General features: G+C 38.4%; 1 protein-coding gene across 17 annotated transcripts in view; it reads right to left on the bottom strand.

The window, feature by feature from the left end:
* MGA (MAX dimerization protein MGA) overlaps positions 1 to 22,160 on the bottom strand; it is a 162,882-nt gene that overhangs the window by 20,339 nt on the left and 120,383 nt on the right. For 4 of the 17 annotated variants that reach the window (XM_055098656.2, XM_008952000.5, XM_008951999.5 and 1 more), the window contains 8 exons: positions 21,713 to 22,010; positions 18,764 to 19,390; positions 13,120 to 13,410; positions 11,429 to 12,936; positions 7,320 to 7,450; positions 4,058 to 4,109; positions 1,374 to 1,580; positions 52 to 163 (listed from right to left, as the gene is read on the bottom strand). In XM_055098656.2, coding sequence (XP_054954631.1) covers positions 52 to 163; positions 1,374 to 1,580; positions 4,058 to 4,109; positions 7,320 to 7,450; positions 11,429 to 12,936; positions 13,120 to 13,410; positions 18,764 to 19,390; positions 21,713 to 22,010 — 3,226 coding nt within the window. Of the gene's footprint in view, positions 1 to 51; positions 164 to 1,373; positions 1,581 to 4,057; positions 4,110 to 7,319; positions 7,451 to 11,428; positions 12,937 to 13,119; positions 13,411 to 18,763; positions 19,391 to 21,712; positions 22,011 to 22,160 lie in introns of those variants that run through there. The other 13 variants (XM_055098657.2, XM_008952002.5, XM_055098661.2 and 10 more) reach the window with 11 other exon arrangements.

The following is a 22,160-nucleotide window of genomic DNA, read 5'->3' as shown; positions in this document are numbered from 1 at the left end:
TTGATAAAGCTATAATTATGCTCTTTACCAGAGATTATTTACTTATCTCACCTGAAAGAGACGATACTTTCCGTATCAGAATATTCCGTTTTCGAGTCAGGAGATTTTTCTGTCCTATCAATTTGTCTGCCTGATCTGTTAGTCCCTGAATTTCACTGAAGGCCTAGAATACAAATAGTGGTATTATTGAAAATTGATCCACTCTTTCTTTAAACACAGCTAAGGCCTATACAATTTCTCTAATGAAAAAAAACTTAATCTGACATCTTAAGAGAATTTTTAAATTCCATTAACAATTGTTGATGTTTCAGAAATTATTTTTTGTTAAACTGTAAGAGGATTTCTGGCTTACACTTTTAAGGAATGTGACCATGATTATTTCCAAAGAGCATCACTGAATGGTAGTAGGTATTCCACCACTGCGAGGAGATACAAAACACCTGTGCTCTGCTTAGATTTTAATAATCAACTTTAAGATCAACTCCTAGTCTAACCAAAATCTAGTTGAAATAACTGCTCTAGAGGGATATGAATGCGTATCCTGTACTCCTCCACCTTCTACTTAAAAACTATTTAAACGAAATTACTTTAGATATTCTACATGCAAAATTAAAACTTCTGCTCCCTTGAATATTTCAGGTTTTCTTTTAAAATGACTGTCAACTGTTAAGCATATTAAAATATCACTTATGCTGTGCTTTATGCTGTGATAACCTGTACTAAGTGCTATCAAGAACACCAATGTAACGAGAATGTGGTCAACATGGCTAACCAGAGTTTCTGACTCTATCTGAAGAAAGGATAGCTGTGCCAATTAAGAACCTGACTTTTGCCCGGGTGCAGTGGCTCATGCCAGTAATCCCAGCACTTTGGGAGGCTGAGGTGGGCGGATCACTGGAGGTCGGGAGTTCAAGACCAGCCTGACCAACATAGAGAAACCCCGTCTCTACTAAAAATACAAAATACAAAATTACTACTAATCTACTAAAAATACAAAATTAGCCAGGTGTAGTGGCGCAAGCCTGAAATCCCAACTACTCAGGAGGCTGAGGCAAGAGAATCGCTTGAACCCATGAGGCAAAGGTTGCGGTGAGCCAAGATCGTGCCATTGTACTCCAGCCTGGGCAACAAGAGCAAAACTCCGTCTCAAAAGAAAAAAAAAAAAAATCTGACTTTCAATGAAAACCTACTGTGACTTAGCATAATGATTTTCCCCCTAAGGGATTTATTGGGCATTCACTAGTCCATATTCATCTGTTACATTTAAGCAGCTCTATTTCAATCTCCCTTATATGTCAGTGGATTATCTTTCTCATATCATCGGTAAGAATCTCTTAGTCAAGCTCTTACTGTCATTTACACAGAACACTTACTCGAGTAAGAATGAGACTTTTGGAAACCTTGGAAGAATGAAGTAATCCCAATGTGATCTTTAATTTCTCAAAGAGATCCCTCATTTCACCACGCCGCCGCCGCTCATTGGCAGTGTGTGTCCGGCGATAATAAGCAAACGCTTCTGCTTCTTTCTGTAGTTTGTCACTCCAGTAATCAGGCTTCAGTTTTAGAGGAATTGGTGGAGCCTGTCCAAACAAGATTGCCTCCTAAACATCTTGAACATGTAGTTGGCCATCTTACTCTGTTTCAAATGACACTGCCCTATTTCAGGCACTCATTACCTTTTGTCTGGACTGTTGTAACAGCCTCTCAATTGGTCATCTTACTACCAGTCTATCCTTCCTTCAAATCTAACTCTTACAACGCCAACAGTGTAATTTCTAATACATGCTAAAGTGATCTTACCAGCTCTCAGTTCAAATTTCAGTGATTTTCAAATGAGGAAGAAATTGTATATGTTACAGGCATACCAGATCTGAAAGAGCTTAAGTAATTTATATTACTAAAATTTGTTTTCATGATACAAATTACATTAAATGTTTTTCAAAAAATACTGTAAGATCCTCCTCAATCTGGTAAAGAATCAACTGCCACTCTTCTAAATCACCTTTCTCTCCAACCATTCCTATCTGCTAGAAATTCCCAAAATATACTACATAATCCCACACCTCCCTGACATTACACAGGCTTTTTACCTGTACCTAGATTACTTATCCCACCTCTTACCTAAACCCCCATAACATTTAAAACTTAACATTTAAAACTTAACACTTAAAACTCAAACTCTGCACTTTTTCAGGAAAGTCCTTCTTGATCCCCAGAAAGGCTTAAAGCCTCCTTTCTCTATCTTATTTATTCTATTACAATCTTTGCATATAGGACTTAAAATATATGAAAAGGCTGGCCAGGCACAGTGGCTCACACCTGTAATTTCCAGCACTTTTGGACGCCAAGGTAGGGGATCACTTGAAGCCAGGAGTTTGAGACTAACACAGGCAACACAGTAAGACTTCATCTTTACAAAAAAAAAAAAAAAAAAAATACACACACACACACACACATATATTAAGAAGCTTATAATGAAAAGCAACTGTGCCCTGAACTTGTACCTGGATCCTCAGAAACAATCACTTTTTAATTCTTTTAGCAGCTTCTTCTAGTTCTTAAATCTATATCCTAAACCAAAAACAGTGACATAAGCTTATTTTTTTCCATTTTCAATGCTATCTATTGACTTCTTGCTATGCAGAAGAGGATTTAGCTCACATCGCTCTTATGTCTTACCATCTTATCATCCCAATATAGTTACATCACTACTTTTATCTGTTCTACTGATCCCTTAGCAACTTGAATTCTACCTTAATTTCTTATTTCATCAACAATAAACAATCTATCTTGCCTTTCTACTTTGTAAAATGAGGGTATCAGCACCTGTATCCTTCCCTTTATTTCTTCTTCCCTCTCTCACCTCCCAATTTGTCATTTGTATTCTCACATTTTCAAGACTGAAATTAAGTCTTCTATATTTTAATCATAGGTTATAAACTTTAAAAAGCATCAACATTAACTATTATGACATTATAAACACTACTCATACAAAGTGAATAATATTTCCTGTCCTGTGCAGTTTCTTGGTTTTGTGATTTTTCCCTCTGATGTTTCTAATTGTCTCTTCTTCTGACACTGTTTGCTTAATCATAACTCTGACTGTACCCAAAAACTCTAATGTAAAAGCCACTGCCTTTCTAAAGTTAAACCCATTATGCATTAACATAGAATGGGAGAATAAAACAGCCAAGAAGACAGAAAGAAAAGCAATATAAACATTAAATATAGCAAAGTGCAGCAAGAATTTGCATGTAATTATTTGGGTACAAAACAATGGATTATGTAAATAAGCTATTATGAAAATTCTTGTTATATCTGAAAAATGCTTCAGAATAAATTTTTAAAAGCCAAATATAATGATACATGCAAATAATTACAACCATGCAAATATGCTGTATCATATAAGTCCCAAATCAGATCAAAACCAAACAAACTGCACTATGATTTTTTAAAGGAACCAAATGCCACCCTCTACTTCAACCCAACCCCCATCATTGTCTTTTTTTAATCTTTTAAATTAAGATAGAAAAACAAGTGGAAAACAATTTAAACAAACCAAACTCTCCTCCATGCCTACTGTTGGTTAGGATAAACAAAAAACCCTGCTTAATTATGTTACTATGATATAAACCAAAAAGATTAAGAAAATTAAAGGTTTATTTTTTCATGGATCTCTGAACTGCTAGCCATTTTGCAGAGCATAGTTTTTTAAATCACTTAAAATCATGAGCCTAAGCAAGAAAGAATGGCAGCTTGTTTTACATCAGACCATTACAAGAACAGTTTTCAAATAAGCACATATATTCTCATAAATTTCATATCCATTTTTAACTCCTCTACATTAGTCTATCCTCTGAGGAGAAGAATTAAAAGGGAAAAAAAGGACATTAGCAGTATAATTTGATTAAGGAGAAAAAACTGATTATATTAACTCACTGGCAAAAATAGCCCTAAGAAAAAATCGTGGCTAATATAGCTAATGTTGTTTCAACCCTAAGATAAATGTTAACAATTTTATTCAATGAGTAATTATCACTAAATATATCCTAAATACCTTTCGACTCCTTTCAGCTGCTTTTTCATCTGCAGAGATGTGAGTACAGGACCTGGATAAAGACAGGATTTTTCAGTGTCTTACTGAAATTTAATAATCTAAGACCTATTTCACAGCTACAACCAAACCATTCCAAATTACAACCAGTTTCTTTTTCCCAAGGTGTGATATATGGCCACATTATTTACTTGACATTATATATTTTCTCTAAAAGTGTACAAATAGTCACTAAAACTTCAAATTACTTTGTACAATCATGAAATATTTAATATACAAAACCATATAAACAAATTTAAAGTTGTCCTTCAGTATCCAGGGAAGACTCGTTCCAAAACTTCCAGCAGTATCCTTGAATACTCAAGTCCCTGATATAAAATGGCATAGTATTTGCATATAACATAGGCACCTCCTCCTGTATGCTATAAATCATCCCTACATTACTTATAACACCTAGTACAATGTAAAAACTAAGTAAACAGTTGTTATACTGTATTGTTTAGGGAATAATGACATGAAAATAAAGTCTATACATGTTCAATACAGATGCAATTTTTCTTCTTCCAAGTATTTCCAATCCACAGTTGGGTGAATCCACAAATACATGCTTTCTATATTTGTGGATACATGCTTTTCCATTATAAACTTGGTCTTCCCATCTGTGAAGGAGGACCAAGCGTATAATGAACACCTACATATGAACCATCTAGCTTGAGAAATAATACATCTCAAAAATACAGAAGGTTCTATGTGCAGTCTACTCAATCACATTCCCTTCCTTCCTTCTCAAAAGTAACCATTCTAAGACAGAGTTTACCATGCACTTTTGTAAGTCTTACTAGAAATATATATATATATCTAAACAAAAAAAGTACCACTTTAAATATTATATACTATACTATATCTTTCTGCAACTCATTTGTTTCATTCAATATTCCACCTGAAGGCCAGGCACAGTAGCTAATGCCTGTAATCGCAGAACTTTAGGAGGCCAAGGCACGAGGACTGGTTGAGGCCAGGAGTTCAAAACTAGCCTGGCCAACATAGCAAGACTCCGTCTCTACAAAAAATATCGAAAATAAAAGTACAAATAAATTACACCTGAGATATGTTGATACGCAGAGTTCCAATTCCAATTGTTTTAACTGTTATATAGTTATATAGTATTCCACAATGTGAATTTCCCCGAATTTTTTTTTTCAGAATGTTAGTAGTTATTTAGATTGTTTCTAAATCTTCATAATAGCAAACAATGTTGCAATGGACAGTCCCATACACGACCCCTTGTGAAAATTTTTCTGGGGCATAGGAGCAGAGGAAAGATATGCACACCTTTAACTTCAGTAACTGTTAAACTGGTAATAACAATGTACACTCCCACTTGCAGTATGCGAGTTCCCATTGCTCCACACCTAGATAACTGTACCACCAGAAATCTCCACTTTTGAAGTCTTATGGGTGTGAATTGGTAAAGTCACTGTGGTTTTATCTGTATTTCCTTAATTACTTGTGAGGCTGAACAAATGTACATGTGTTTGCTGGGCTTTTAGGTTTCTTCTTCTTCTGTCAACTGTCTCTAATATCCATTACTTTTCTACTGGGTCATCTTTTTCTTACTGACTTGTAACAATTTTTTCATACCCTTGACACTAATCCTTTGTTAGTTAATACGTATGGCAAACACTTTCTTCATATCTGAGTTTGGCTTTTCACTGTTTTCATGGTGTTCTGACAGAATTTTATTCTTTTAACCTTTATTTTTAATTAAATTTAAACAATTTAAACAAATCTAATGAAATCTTTAATTTTTTTTTTTTTTTGAGATGGAGTCTCACTGTGTCTCAGGCTGGAGTACAGTGGCACAGTCTTCAGCTCACTGCAACCTCCACCTCCCAGGTTCAAGCAATCCTCCTGCCTTAGCCTCCCGAGTAGCTGGGACTACAGGCGTGTGCCAACAAGCCCGGCTAATTTGCGTATTTTTAGTAGAGACAGGGTTTCGCCATGTTGGCCAGCCTGGTCTTGAACTCCTGAATTCAGGTGATCCGCCCACCTCGGCCTCCCAAAGTGCTGGGATTACAGGCGTGAGCCACCACGCCCAGCCTAAATCTTTTTTATTTTAATCTGTTCCCTTACAGTTTTTGTGCTGTGTGTTGGTTATTCTTGGCCCTTTACTATTGCAATCCATTAACATGTTATCTCTCTCCATTTGTTGAATTCCTCTTCATCTTTCAATACAATTTTGTAAGAAAAGTCTTACACAGCTTGTCAGAGAATGTTCTCACACGGCATTTTTCCTGTTACTATTGCAAATATTTTTTAGAGTTTTTGTTTGTTGCCATTGTTTACAAACTCAGTTTTAGTATACAGAACTCATTATCCCAGACTAAACTCATTAAGTCTAATTAAGTTTTTAAGGGATTTAAATTATTTCAAGTTTAGCCAGTAGGTAACTGAAGTAGCCTGCAAACAGCTCCGGACTGAAGAAAACTATTAGTCCTACTTTCTACTCCTTCAACTTTCTCAGCATCAGTAGGAACGAAGAATTATTCTTTCTCAACTCATAGCTATTTTCATATCATCGTAGTTAATGAGATGACAGGAAAAGTACAATGTCTGGCACAAAATATCTTCCTTCTCTACTCTTTCTCACAGCCCAATCCATAATCAATATAAGGCTTACTAAAACAGAAAATGAAATAAATTTTCCTGAGCAAGTCATCATTCCTTTCATATTTTCATCTCACCAGTGAAACAGGAAGAAAAATTTTCCTACCTGTATCTCACCTGTTCAACTAGTAAAGTAACCAAATTTAGAATGTAATGCCTATTCTTAAATGATAAAAGAAACTAACCTTTGTTGAGTAGTCCACTTATATCAGTTATTATGCTAGTTGCACATACTACCTCATTTAACACTTCAAATGGGGGCATTTTCCTCATTTCATAGGTAAAGAATCTGAGGTTCAGAGAGATTAAAGATTTGCCCAAGGTTAAATACCTACAAACTAGCAAAACTAATATTTTATAATACCAGTCTATCGGGCTCCAAAAGCATGTTATTCACATTTACACACTGCCTCCTACCAACGACCAAAGAAAATTAATTACCCAAATTCTAGTTCCTCTCCTCATCTATACTAATCAGAAAAAAAGCTAGAGGAAGAAGGAACCAGATCAGTTACCCAGAGCTCCTGAACAGAACATCTCATTTTGTTTCTGGTTACAAAACTACAAAAACAACAATCCAAAGAGAAATAAGACTTACGGCGGTTTGAATGACTGTGTGTGGGCCGCTGTGGTCTTCAGGTGAGCAACATTAATTTCCTCTGAGAGCTCTTCTACAGTCTCAATGTCCACGTGCTCCTCATCATCCTCAATGTATTCTACACAGTTATTCTGAAATACATCATTATAAACGTAAATAATGTATTGAGTGGTAAGCACACCTAAACTTTTCAAATGCTTGTTCCCCTTATAAAACCAACTAATGCCAAACATTCATGTTATATCATGAGTACTGATAATCCTAAGATTGTTAGTCATAATAAGGAATTAAGACAGAAAGATAACATATCATTAGAATTAACAATCAAGAACTATAAGTCATATATATTATATTATTATATATTTTATATATAATTTATATTATATATTTTATGTATTATATATTATTATATATTTTATGTATAATATATTATATATTTTATGTATATTATATATTATATAATATATATTTTATATATAATATATATTATATAATAGATACCATGGCCAGCCGTGGTGGCTCACACCTATAATCCAGCACTTTGGGAGGCCCAGGCAGGTGGATCGTTTTGAGCTCAGGAGTGCAAGACCAGCCTGGGCAACATGGCAAAACCCTGTCTCTACAAAAAATACAAAAATTAGCCAGACATGGTGGCGCTCGCCTATAATTACAGCTACTCGGAAACCTGAGGTGGGAGGATTGCTTGAGGCCAGGAGTTCGAGGCTGCAGTGACCCAAGACTGCACCACTGCACACCAGCCTGGGAGACAAGAGTAAGATTGTCTCAAAACAAATTAAATAAAAAATAAATAAACAGACATAATTAAACTTAACAGCAGCCTCAAAGGACTGCACTGATGCTTCAGTGTTATTTCTAATGGACAAAATTCAGGCACAGATATATTAAGGTTTCATAAATCTTAAGATTAAATAACAGTAAAATAAAATTTGGTGAAAGAAATATAGAAAGGAGAAAAATTCAAGTGCCACTTTAAGGGGGCTTCATGACCAACATCCTATCAGATGCCCACAAATCAACACACATTAGCATACACAGGCAGGTATAGAAATAGGATACAGCCTAGTCCTGCAACTCTCTCAAAACCACAAAATGAGAGCTTGTAAGGAATTTCAGGTTTCAAAAAAGCCCACGATTGCTGTATTTCCTTATTATACCAAAAAAGGAGTCAAAGTGTTTACTGAGCACCTGTCACAGAAACTTGCTAAATATTTTATGTAACACTAGAGTTATATGGATATATAGGATAAGCAGATCTTTTTAAGTCCACCTTTACAAATAGTATTTACTTGCAACATTTCTGTGCCCCCTCAAAAAAAAAAAAAAAGTGTTTACTATGCCAGAAACATAGTAAATGAGCCCACCTCCCGGGATCAAACGATTCTCCTGCTTCAGCCTCCCGAGTAGTTGGGACTCTAGGACTGTGCCACCACACCTGGCTAATTTGTGTATTGTTAGTAGAGATGGGGTTTCACCATGTTGGCCAGGCTGGTCTCAAACTCCTGACCTCAGGTGATCCGCCTGCCTCAGCCTCCCAAAGTGTTAGAATTACAGGCGAGAGCTACAGCGCCTGGCATAACTGCAGTATTTCTAAATAATATCCAATAACTTCCACAAGGAAGATTTAAATTAAAGAAGCTATTTACAACTTCCCTCACAGTATTCCAATGCTAATCATAAAGGTAACATAGGTGTGAGATGTGCAAATAAAAACAATGTAGACTTTAGATTTTAGAGATCACTTAATATGACCTTTAAAAAAAAAAGTCAGTATAACTTGTTTGCTTGTCAAATTCCCTATTAGTACATTCAAGCAATGCCTCCTTGTATGATTAAGATACTTCAGGCCGGGCGCAGTTGCTCATGCCAGTAATCCCAGCACTTTTGGGAGGCCAACGTGGGTGGATCACGTGAGGTCAGGAGTTCAAGACCAGCCTGGCCAATATGGTGAAACCCTGTCTTTACTAAAAAAATACAAAAATTAGCTGGGCATGGTGGTGCCCACCTGTAATCCCAAGCTACTCGGGAGGCTGAGGCAGAAGAATCGCTTGAACCAAGAAGGCAGAGGATGCAGCGAGCCGAGATGGCACCACTGCACTCCAGCCTGGGCGACAAAGCGAGACTCTGTTTTAAAAAAAAAAAAAAAAAAAAAAAAAAAACTTTAAAGGTTCTATTATGTAAGTTCCACTAATAGTAATAGTTTTCACTGGTTTTAAAGTTGAACTGTTTTTTGGTCTCATGTTAACTTGGGCTGACTTACAGTGTGAGACTGCAAAAAACACAAAAAAATCAGCAATATAACTCCTAAAGTCAATGAATTTACATCCATTCTTGAAAAAGATTAGGCTATGGAGAGAAGGTATAAGTCAAATGAATACAGAATCATCCAATTTTAGAGCAAGATCCTCCTTTATAAATGAGACAATGGAGGTACTGAAATAACCAATATAAGAACATTAAGACCAGCCTGGCCAAGATGGTGAAACCCCATCTCTACGTAAATACAAAAATTAGCTGGGGCGGTGGCAGGCTCCTGTAATCTCAGCTACTCGGGAGGCTGAAGCAGGAGAATTGCTTGAGCCCCAGAGGTGGAGGTTGCAGTGAGCTGAGTTCGCGCCACTGCACTCCAGCCTGGGCGACAGAGTAAGACTCCATCGCTAAAATAAAATATTTCAACATTTTAGATTTTTAAAACAGTAATCTTTTTGTCTTATTTTATGTGCATAAAGCAGTTAAGCATTAACAGAAAAGGACCAGATAACACAGAGGCAGAATGAATCTCAAGGAAGTGAGATTGTAAAACAAGCAGTTGTATGACAATCAGTGCAGACGGCTGTCATCTGCTCCTGAAAAGAAGGACACAGTTTAGATTTTAGGGCACTCCACAGGCAGCTGGTTATGATCTCCCCATGTTTTACATCAGACCTTATGTCAGGGGTCAGCAAACCACAGCCCACTAACAACTTCTTTTTTTTTTTTTAACCCGAGACAGAGTTTTGTTCTTGTCGCCCAGGCTGGAGTGCAATGGCGCGATCTGGGCTCACTGCAACCTCAGCCTCCCGGGTTCAAGCGATTCTCCTGCCTCAGCCTTCTGAGTACTGGGATTACAGGCACCCATCACCACACCTGGCTAATTTTTTGTATTTTTAGTAGACACGGGGTTTTGTCATGTTGGCCAGACTAGTCTCAAACTCCTGACGTCAGGGGATCCACCCACCTCGGCCTCCCAAAGTGCTGGGATTATGGGTGTGAGCCACCGCGCCTGGACTTTTTTACTAAAGTTTTAATGGAATACAGCTGCTTTTATACTACAACAGCAGTCAATTAGTTGCAACAGAGAGCCATCTAGCTCTCTGCAAAGTCTAAAACTATTTACTATCTGGCCTTTTACAGAAAACGTTTGTACAACTCCTGCACTGTATCAATACCTGACAGTTACTTATTTAAGTAAATACAACAACCCTAAATAGGAATCCTATAAAAAAACTTCAGGAAAATAATAAAAATAGGCCATAAAGGTCATATTACAAAGGATGAAGACCAAAGTCTAGAATATAAATTCCAGAGACTAAATATTTAATTTTTGGAAATAAAAGCAATTCAAGGCAAAATGGTACTAGAATATGATGGTATTTTCCAGGTTTTCTCCAAAAACAAAAACATCTCTCTATATGTAAGTGAGTAAGTTCTCCTCTAGTTCTAAGGTCACCCATTCCCAGTTTCTGATTAACATCTACCAGAGAAGCTACAACCACCTCACATAGAAAACGTCATAGAAATTGACTGAGGTCAAATGGGAGTAGTGGTTTCGGGATTTTAAAAATCTAACTCGGTAGGGACTCTCAAGCACCTATCCCCCAAATATTTAAGCCAGCCTTCCCATAAAACCAGACAAGTCTCAAAGAATAAAAGCTCAATAAATGATGCTTGATTGACACAGCCTAAAGAACTACTAAGCCATTTAAGTCATAATCTTAAACCTAGGCATCCAATTAAATGTATTATGCCTTAGTGCTCTTCTGAAAAAGCTTCTGTCTTTAATAAATCATTTAAATCCTTTTAGGTTTCAGTCACAACAAAAATGGGCTCACCACCTTTTCTACATCATCAACCTCCTCACTCTGGTAGTCAGAAACAACATCCACAATTTCATCAATAGAATCATCAGTTTTCTCATTATCATCTTCATCATCTTCTTCCAAATCCAAAACAGTGAAGTCAGCACTGCTTCTCCCACCCTTCTTCTCTTGCTTTGGTTGTATCTGTTCTCCAGGTAGCAGTAAGTGACCCTGAAAATGTCCATTCCCTCTGCTGCTTTTTGCAGCTCTCCTAGGAACAATGGAGAAGGCTGAAGGATTAGAAATCCTACTCCAAGAATCACATTCAGTTTTCAAAACTCTGGCATCTTCAGTAATTCCACTTTTTCCAAGTAAGTCAGAGATGCCTTGTTCTTGCTGAAACACATCTGAATTTTCCTGACATGTCTTTGTTTCTTTAATTAACTGCTCGTCTGCCTCTTTCTTACATTCCTGTGAAGCTCCAACACATTTCCTGGTTAAGGGGCCCTTCAGATGTTTTCTCCATCTTTCCCTGTCTTTCTCCAGAGAGTCTCCACATTCCTTCTCTTTGGCCTCTGGCTGTAGATTAGATTGCTGCTCCATAACTTTGCTTCCTGACAATTCAAATTTACTTTCTTCCTTAAAGGTGACTGGAAATTCACTTGAATTTTCTTCTGGATTGTCAAATCCTTTCTGCTGTTCCACCTTCACATCACCAAGTTTTTGATGCTGTACTTTACTTAAATTTTGGACTGTCTTATTACTGGCTTTTTCAGAAATGGTCCTAACTTCTAGAACAGCCACTTTTTCTTTGGAACTCTTACGATTCCTAGCCCCATATTCTTCATTAAAATCTTTATAATCTTGATCTGTATGTGACCCAGTGATACAGGAATGCTCAGATGGTTTGACAGTTGCACAACCTTCTTCTGGAAGGCATTCTTCATCCAAATGATCACCCCTATCTTCCAAGGAATCATTCAGAGTTTCTTCTGAGGTAGCAGCTCCTGAGTTTTGTTTTATTATATTAGCCTCAGGGTCTACAGCCTCTCCTTCTGACTGTAGAACCTTCTTCGTTTCTTGCTCTCTTTTTATTGAGTTTGTTTCATCTTTCTGGTCTGGATTCTGAGATTCTCTCTTCATCTGAAGGGAAGCAACATGTTGAAGAATGGAGCTAGGAACAGGCTTTTGTCCTGGGAGCTGTAACAAGGCAAAACTACCAGACTGGAGAGGAATAAGACTGGCTGTACCAACAGGCTGTCCTCCTGAGCTATAAGTTATTTTGGTTTCAGAGCCTGTTTTACTTGCAAAGCTTTGTGGTTCAGGAGGAGAAATCCTCAGGGTCAATGTACCAGCCTGAGACACAAAACTAGCTCCAGAGGAAAGCAATGATGGTGCCTGAGTGATAACATTCACTGCTGAAGAAGACCCAACAGCTTGAATTACAGGATTCATGACAGAGAAAGCAGAGGACGAAGTGGAAGATGGCGGAGTCTCAGAGGGTTTGGAAGGAGCAGGTAACCGGATTCCCATCACAGACCCTGGTTTAAAAAATAAGAGAGAAATTTTTAAATCATGACTGCCCATATCAAGACTTCCAATGTTTGCTTTTCTTTTTGGAAAAGTAACTCTTAAGAGATGAAGAAAAACAATCTTGGTGTATTAACATACCATATGGCCAAGTGATTCAACAAAAGAAAAGTTCATAAAAAAGAACTTTATACCTGGGTTCCGAAACATGACAGGCTGTAAGTTGGGCTGGGTATTAGAGCCTCGAAGCTGATGCAAAGGTAGAAGCTGAACAATCTGCCCATTAGGGTGCCTGAATAAGTTCATTCCACTTGGACTCCTAACAGGCTGCAAGACCATCCGATGTCCCTGAAGTTGTGTGTTTGAGACAGGTCTAAGAGTAGGAGAACCCTGCTGCACTGGAATCAACAACAATCGAGGTCCAGCACGTTTCACTGTGTTAGGAGAGACCTGTGGAGTAGCCACTGGAATTTGAGCAGCATTTTCTGAAAAACAGGAAATGGAAACATGGTACCCAAATTCCCCTTTAACACACGTAGGAAAAAAAAGTATTCATAATATTTTTTAAGACACAGTCTTGCTTTGTTGCTCAGGCTGGAGTGCAATGACACAACCTCGACTGACTACAACCTCCGCGCCTCCCTAATTCAAGTGATTCTTCCACTTCAGCATACCGAGTAGCTGCGACTACAGGTGTGCACCAGCACACCTGGCTTATTTCTGTATTTTTGGGTAGAGACAGGGTTTCACCATGTTGGCGAGGCTGGTCTCAAACCCCTGACCTCAAGTGATCTGCCGTCCTCGGCCTCCCAAAGTGCTGAGATTACAGGCGTGAGCCACCGCGCCCAGTCTTTTTTTTTTTTTTTTTTAAAGAGACAGGGTTGCACTTGTCACCTTCGGTGCAGTAGCTCAATCATAGCTCACTGCAGTCTCAAACTCCTTGGTTCAAGAGATCCTCCTGCCTCAGCCTTCCAAGTAACTGGGACTATAGGGATGTGTCACTACACCTGGCTAATTATGTTATTCTTTGCAGAGACAGGGTCTTGCTTTGTTGCTCAAGCTAGTCTCAAACTCCTGGCCTCAAGTGATCCTGCCATCTCGGCCTTCCAAAGTGCTGGGACTGCAGCCATGAGCCACCATGCCCAGTCATTAAGGCACAGAATCTGACCTTGCTTCAAATAACTTCTAATTTGGATTATAAAGTTGCTGAAATTCTGTAGTTTCATAATACACTATTTATGGCTGAGAACAGCCAGACATTATGGAGCTTTACATTTAGAATGGTAAAAAATAGAGTATCAATTGTCAAGAGGCACATTTAAAGAGATAATACTTTTGCCTGAAGAAAAACATGGTTATCTCTCTAAATCTGGATTCCTGTTAAAGGGATCATTCATGATAAAATTATGCTTCAACTTTATTCTTTTGAGACAGCATCGCACTCTGTCACCCAGGCTGGAGTGCAGTGGTGGGATCACAGCTCACTGCCACCTCGAACTCCCAGGCTCAGCCTCCCAAGTAGCTGGGACCACAGGTGCACGCTTTTTTTTTTTTGTAGAGATGGAGTTTGCTATGTTGCCCAGGCTGGTCTGGAACCCCTGGGGCTCAAGCAATCCTCCTGCCTTGGCCTCCTAAAATGTTGGGATTATAGGTATGAGCCAATGTGCCTGGCCTCTTATGTTTTTAAATAAAATCCAGATTCTGCACAATTTAACTTTAAAATTAAAGCTCATAACACTTACTAGAGTTATGGGTCAATTTCTAAGCTTATACCACCTGAGGAAGATAAAGAACTAAAAATCCTTGGTTTATAAAGGGCTTTTGGTTTTTAAAATTCACTAACAAATATGCAAAGCTTAAAGGTTTGTGGGAATTATTTTTCAGAAGGAAAAAATTACTTAAGCCCCCCAAAATGGAATGAAATTAAGAGACATCAAAGAAGCAGGGAAATAAACCTGGCTTAGAAGAGGCAAAAGATGTTTTTAAAACAAAAAGAAAAAGCAGAAATTTAATGCAGAAGATGTGAATTAATAGAGATTTCAAACCATTAATAGTACTTAAAGATGCCCTTTCCTGATTGGAAGAGATATTTCGAAATACTAAAGACATAGGAAAAAACAGTATGAGTAATCTAGATTTTTTTTTTAGATCAAAGAGATAAAGAGGTAGGAATCATGGTAATAGTAAGCATAAATGAAACTGGTCTAACATTACTATTCAAATTGGTGAGCTTATTTAACATTAATAAATAAAAATTGGTAGGCTTATTTAACATTAATAAATAAAACTTAAAAAGTCTGCTACTGAAGAGAAAAAAAAATCAAACAAATGAAACAAAACAAAGACTTTAGCTTAACGTGATTCTCTATCAAACAGGCACTCTGCCCACACAAAAAAATATCAAATTTCAAAAAGAAAGTCATGGTCATAACATTTAGATGAAAAATTATATAGAAAATCCAAGACTACTCTTAAAAATTAAATAAAACACAAAACCAAACTGTTCATGAAAATAATCGTGTGCAATTTAAACAAAAAATATTCATCTACCTTTTTTTTTTTTTTTTTTTTGAGACGAAGTCTTGCTCTGTTGCCCAGGCTGGAGTGCAATGGCAAGATCTCGGCTCACTGAAACCTCCGCCTCCCAGGTTCAAGCGATTCTCCTGCCTCAGCCTCCAGAGTACCTAGGATTACAGGCATGCAACCACCACATCCGGCTAAATTTTTTTGTATTTTTAGTAGAGACAGGGTTTCACCATGTTGGCCAGGCTGGTCTTAAACTCCTGACCTCAGGTGATCCATCCTCCTCAGCCTCCCAAAGTGCTGGGATTACAGGCGTCAGCCACTGTGCCCAGCCATATTAATCTTACGTGAATTAAGAAACAAATATGTTAATGCATTCTTAATTTTTCAACTTTTTTCTTCAAATTAACTTTTAGAGAGTGATTCAAAAACATTCAGAGAATGAAAGCAATCTTTAATATACACATTAAATATGTGATGGTTTACTTAACTGTGTGCAAGGAAAAGGAAGGTAAAGAGGAAAGGGAGAAAAATCAAATTTTAAAAGCACAGATATCAAAGTGCCAACAGGGGATCCTCTTTATAAACAGAGAAAAAAATTACACACACTTCCTTAAGTAGCAGTTACCTGAGTCAGGTCTATTTATTTTAAAAGATTAGAAAACTTGTTAAATGTTAGTGTTTCCTGGCAGGATGCAGTGGCTCATGCCTGTAATCCCAGCACTTTGTGGGGCCAAGATGCAAGGACTGCTTGAGCCCAGGAGTTCAAGACCAGCCTGGACAACACAGCGAGACCTCGCCTCTATTGAAAATCAAAAAAATTAACCAGGTGTGGTGGCACATGCCTATGATCCCAGCTACTCGGGAGACTGAAATGGGAGGATCACTTGAGCCTGAGATGTCGAGGCTGCAGGGAGCCATGATCATGCCACTACACTCCAACCAGGATGACAGGGCAAGACCCTGTCTGTCTGTCTCTCTCTCTATATAGATATATATATTTTTTAAATAAAAATACATTTTTATTAAAAATATATCTACATGTTTTTCCTCAAATGGTACTATAGAAGATATTTTATGTACAGTCTTTGATGATATATCTTTAATGTTACTCTAGTATTTTCTAGCTTTCTTCTTTAAAAAAAAAGACAGCAAAGCCATGTGCTCAGAATATATAGTAGCTAACAGGAATTTAATGATTTTTTAATTATTATAGTTTCCAGTATATTTCTTTATAGGGTTAACCTCTATTATGCCGAGTAATGCTGGTTTCCAATTAATGCTGTCTCTTTTAAAAACACATTTACAGCCAGGCGCTGTGGCTCACGCCTGTAATAATCCTAAGCACTTTGGGAGGCCAAGGCAGGCCGATCATGAGGTCAAGAGTTTGACACAAGCCTGGTCAACATGATGAAATCCCGTCTCTACTAAAAATATAATATACACCACTGCGTGGTGGCGGGCACCTGCAATCCCAGCTACTCGGGAGGCTGAGGCAGGAGAACCACTTGAACCTGGGAGGCGGAGGTTGCAGTGAGCTGAGATGGTGCCACTGCACTCCAGCCTGGGCAACAGAGCGAGACTCCGTCTCAATAAATAAATAAATAAACAAACACACACACATTTACATATAAAAAAGCAGTTGATTAAAATAAAAATATTAGGTAGGTGACAGTACAGATGGGACTCAGCAAAATATGTGAATGCATATCCTGAATAACTGAAGTCTGAGAAACAACAGAACTACAGAAGAATAAACTACTATATTGTTTCATGAAAGAATTAAGAGTACAGAAACAGGCTGGAATCCATATGGTTTAGAAGACATGATCTGTTAAAATATAACAGATATGCACCTTGAGATTCAATAGGAAATCAAAGTAGCTTCACTAATGACTTCACTCCCAAAAGTATGTATCAGATTAATCATGATTTATGGGCTTATTTGTGGGAAGAAGCACAAGACAGACACATTTAATATTGTGATTCACAAGCCGGACGTGGTGGCTCACGCCTGTAATCCCAGCACTTTGGGAGGCCAAGGTGGGCAGATCACGGAGACTGAGATCAGCCTGACCAAAATGGAGAAACCTCGTCTCTACTGAAAATACAAAAAATTAGCTGGACGTGGTGGCATGCACCTGTAGTCCCAGCTACTCGGGAGGCTGAGGCAGGAGAATCATGTGAACCCAGGAGGCAGAGGTTGCAGTGAGCTGAGATTCTGCCATTGTACTCCAGCCTGGGCAACAGAGCAAGACTCCATCTCAAAAAAAAAAATATATATATACACACACACACACATATATATATAGATTCACTTTTCCCTTCAACAGAACTTCAACTTACAAACTAACTCCCAATCTCTTCTTCCATAAAAGACAGAGAGGAATTTGGACCACATCACTAAATGCAAAAATATTTAAGAGAAAACATCAATAACCAAGACAGAATTGCTATTGGTTAATTATTTCCCCTCAAATCCTGCAAAGTCTCTTGCTCTTTTCCATATTAGTTCCTCTATGAGTAGATTAAAAGAACCACTTACTTTAGCTAGTTGCATCTGGATATAAAAACTACACAAAGTGTAGGATATTCCTATTTCAAATTCACTCAACCTAAGCCAATAAAAGAAATACTTTAACTAAAAAGTTTATAAAAATATTAGAGCCCTAAACAAATATGCCTCCTTCTTTCTATTTCAATCAGTTCATGTCCAGCAATTAAATAGGTGCTGATTCATTAGTGGTTTTTACTACACAAAAGGAGATGAAGTCTGCTCATCTGTCTCCAATTAAAAAGCAGCACCCCCCACACCCCACAAAAGGAACACCTGCATTTGAGGCTCCCTCCTCAAAGATGTGCACCCCTAGCTCTCAGCACACAGGTCATGTTTCCTCCCATGCCCAGGTTAGTGGCTCAGAGCTCCAGTCTTACCTGCATTACTTCAGTATCCTTCAGCCACCACTTCCATTTTAATGTTTTTTAGTATTTTGAGTTGCAATCTCCAGCTCCACTAAACTATCAGTCAAGATTGTTCAAGTTATCTCTCAAGGTTATCAGTTATTGTTATTAATGTTCTGCTTATAAAACTGCATACATTTTCAGTGATTTATCGCAATCCCGTATTAACTATGAGCTCTATTAATTTTAGTGTTCAGTTTTGCAGCATGCAGAGGTTTTCAGGAATACATGTATCATGTTACAATAGAAATACCTATACTGTTATCCTGATATATCTATAATCCTAACACAACCACAAAGTTATATAAATAGGTGCACAGTAAAATAAAGCAGCTAGTAACATCTAGGCCTTACCTGGTCTCTGGCTCACTGGTGGACTCCCATTAATTCCTGAGAGTATAATAGGAACAGAGCCCAGAGATGAAGTTGGTGTGGTCACCATGGAGGAAGATGCAGCTGCAGTCACCACGACTAAGGAGGTGGAAGCAGTGGAAGCAACAGGAAGAGTTATGGTTGAAGGAGATGCTACCAAAGACTTAGGAAAAGCAACTGAAGCCACAGGGGTAGTTATCCCAGTGGTTTTGGTAAGGTTCACAGTGGCTGTAGACTGGGTAGATGTTACAGAGGTGCTGGTATTAGTTTCAGAGACCTCAACAACCCCTGTAGTGGTGGCACCAGAAGAATAAGTAGTTTCTTTAGTTTCCACGTCAGAAATAGCAGTCATAGGTGTCACAGCAGTAGTATTTTCTAAAAACACTTGAGGGGTGGTAGTAGTGACAGCAGCAGTCACAGGGCTGCACACCTGAACTGGCTCAGAAGAAACCACAGGTGTGACGACCATTACTGGAGAAGGTCTGATACTGAACTTCTGTGTCCCTGCCAGGGTTTGGGGTGTGCTAACTCCAGGTATCTTCTGCTGCAAGGCTCCAACTTTACTCATCACAAACTGTGTGAACACACCACCAGGAGAGGGTCGAGCCGCTGCAAACAGAAATTTGCAGGTCAAAAATCTTCAGTTCTCATATTTTATCCTCTTAGTGACTGTGCTTACCGACATTTATTGTGCACCACTGGGTCAATTTCTTACAGGTACTACCTACCTGTATTATTTGTGCCAATTTCTTTTTTTTCTTTTTTAAGATGGAGTTTCTTTCTTGTTGCCCAGGCTAGAGTGCAATGGCGCGATCTCGGCTCACTGCAACCTCTGTCTCCCAGGTTCAAGCAATTCTCCTGCCTCAGCCTTCCCGAGTAGCTGGGATTACAGGCACGTACCACCAAACCCAGCTAATTTTTGTATTTTTAGTAGAGACAAGGTTTCTCCATGTTGGTCAGGCTGGTCTTGAACTCCCGACATCAGGTGATCTGCCTGCCTCGGGCCTCCCAAAGTGCTGGGATTACAGGTGTGAGCCACCACACCCAGCATCTGAGCTTATTTCTACTCTCAAATCAAACGCTTGCCTTGACCAAAAACAAACCTCAGTTCTAACAAGAAAGGGATTAAAATTGAGTGTTCCAGGCCAGACACAGTGACTCACACCTGTAATCCCAGCACTTTGGGAGGCCGAGGTGGGCAGATCACGAGGTCAGGAGTTCGAGACCAGCCTGGCCAACATGGTGAAACCCCGTCTCTACTAAAAATACAAAAATTACCAGGGCATGGTGGCACGTGCCTGTAATCCCAGCTACTCAGGAGGCTGAGGCAGGAGAATGGTTTGAACCCGGGAGGCGGATGCTGCAGTGAAATGAGATAGTGCCACTGCACTCCAGCCTGGGAGACAGAGCAAGACTCTGTCTTGAAAGAAAAATTAAAAAATTAAATAGAGTGTTCCTACTAAAATTCTTTTGACTGTGCAATATATTCAAACTGTCAGGATACTAAAAAGACAATACAGTAGCAAAAACTTCATCACCTAATACAGATAAAAGAAAATGAGAGGGTTTGTTTCCCCCAATTTCTAATGTAAAAACTTGTTTCTACCATTTCCTCCTGTGTGAGCACTCTCACCTCTTTACAGCTATGCTATTATGAGATGCTTACGTATTACATATTCCTAAAATATATAAAGACATTTCTCCAAACAGATCAGGATAGGATTGCTTTTTTTACTCCCCTTAATCACAACTGAAGCTGCCTTAATAAAAGGTAAAATAGATTCTTTTTTTTTGGAGATGGAGTCTCACTCTGTCACCAGGCTGGAGTGCAGTGACACGATTTCGGATTACTGCAACCTCTGCCTCCCGGGTTCAAGTGATTCTCCTGCCTCAGCCTCCCAAGTAGCTGGGACTACAGGCGCATGCCACCACTCCCGGCTAATTTTTGTATTTTTAGTAGAGATGGGGTTTCACCATGTTGGCCAGGATGGTCTCTAGCTCTTGACCTCGTGATCCACCCGCCTCGGCCTCCCAAAGTGCTGGGATTACAGGAGTGAGCCACCGCGCCCGGCCAAAATAGGTTTTAAGGCAAACAATAAATATCTTCTATCTTCACACAACTCTAACCATTCAGCCAGAGATTTCAACTGACACTCTTACCTAACATTCCTAACAGATTTGAAACAACAAAAAGAGGAATTCAATAAACCAACTATAGATACTCTCAATGCTAAAACACAAATGCTTCAAGAAGGTAATTTATTATAGACTTCAACATTTAAATGTTAAGGAAAAGAGAGATTTTCATTCATAGAACAGAGATGAATGGAATAAATCAACACTTTCAAAATCGTATTTATAGGAGCTTTCCACTTTAAGCCTATACTACTTACACCACTAGCTTTTGCTAGCTCCTTGGTTTCATAAGTTTAAGAAATATCAACAGAAGCATTTACATAGCACCAGCAAGAGTTCAACAAGAGGCCAAAAACACCAGTCCTCACAGGAAAATAGTAAACTATTTTTAATTTAGTAAAATATTTTAGTAAATAATTTAGTATAATAGTAAACTATTTTTAAATGTCTTCCCTTTTTAGAAACAAAATTAAAATCCTTAAGTCTTTTCTACATTAATAACAATCAGTCTGAAAACCTTAAAAATAACTATAAAACTTGCCTTCAGGTGTTATTAAAAAATAAAAAATATATATAAAACCAAGAAAATAACTATAAAACAACTCAATTCATCTAATATTGCAGGTTATCAGAAGTTAACGCAAACAATCAAAAAAGTCCAGGCAAGGCAGACAACAAGAATAAGAATAATGCCAAAGTACATATTTCTCTAATTTTTACAACCTCCATACCTGTACCCACTGTCCCACCACCAAGTCATAGGCCTTTCCAAACCATACATACACCCCAACTTACCAATTGGCCGTTTTGCTGGGACAAACGCCTTCAGATTCTTCCCAGGGCGATTTGTTGCAGTGCCAGAGGAGGATGCCATTTTGGAATTGGATGTTGAAGGCAACAGGGTACGTGGTTTCCTGGATGCAGCCACCTTGGCATTGGATGCTACCTTGGAGATGACAGTACTGAGGGTTGAGAGGTCCAGGACTGAGGGTCGCAACCTGCCTGTGATATAAGCAGCTAGCCTATTGGCTGGATGCAATGCCCCCATCTGTCCCAATAGCAACTTAGCCTGCGGGTAACTCTTACCATTAACCTGAAACAAGTGGCAAAGAGAAATTCTGTAAAGATAAAATTCTCTTGCTAACTCCTCTCCCTTGACAGGGGCTTCATTTTTACAAGTTTTCATAAGTCTATTTTTCAGATTTAAAAGGGAAAAAGTAGACTTTTTCCATTTAGAATAATC

The sequence above is a fragment of the Pan paniscus genome, chromosome 16, assembly GCF_029289425.2.
Source record: "Pan paniscus chromosome 16, NHGRI_mPanPan1-v2.0_pri, whole genome shotgun sequence".
Classification (NCBI taxonomy): Eukaryota; Metazoa; Chordata; class Mammalia; order Primates; family Hominidae; genus Pan; species Pan paniscus.
Note: the sequence above shows the minus strand (reverse complement) of the source record. Positions and strands in the feature narration are given on the sequence as shown.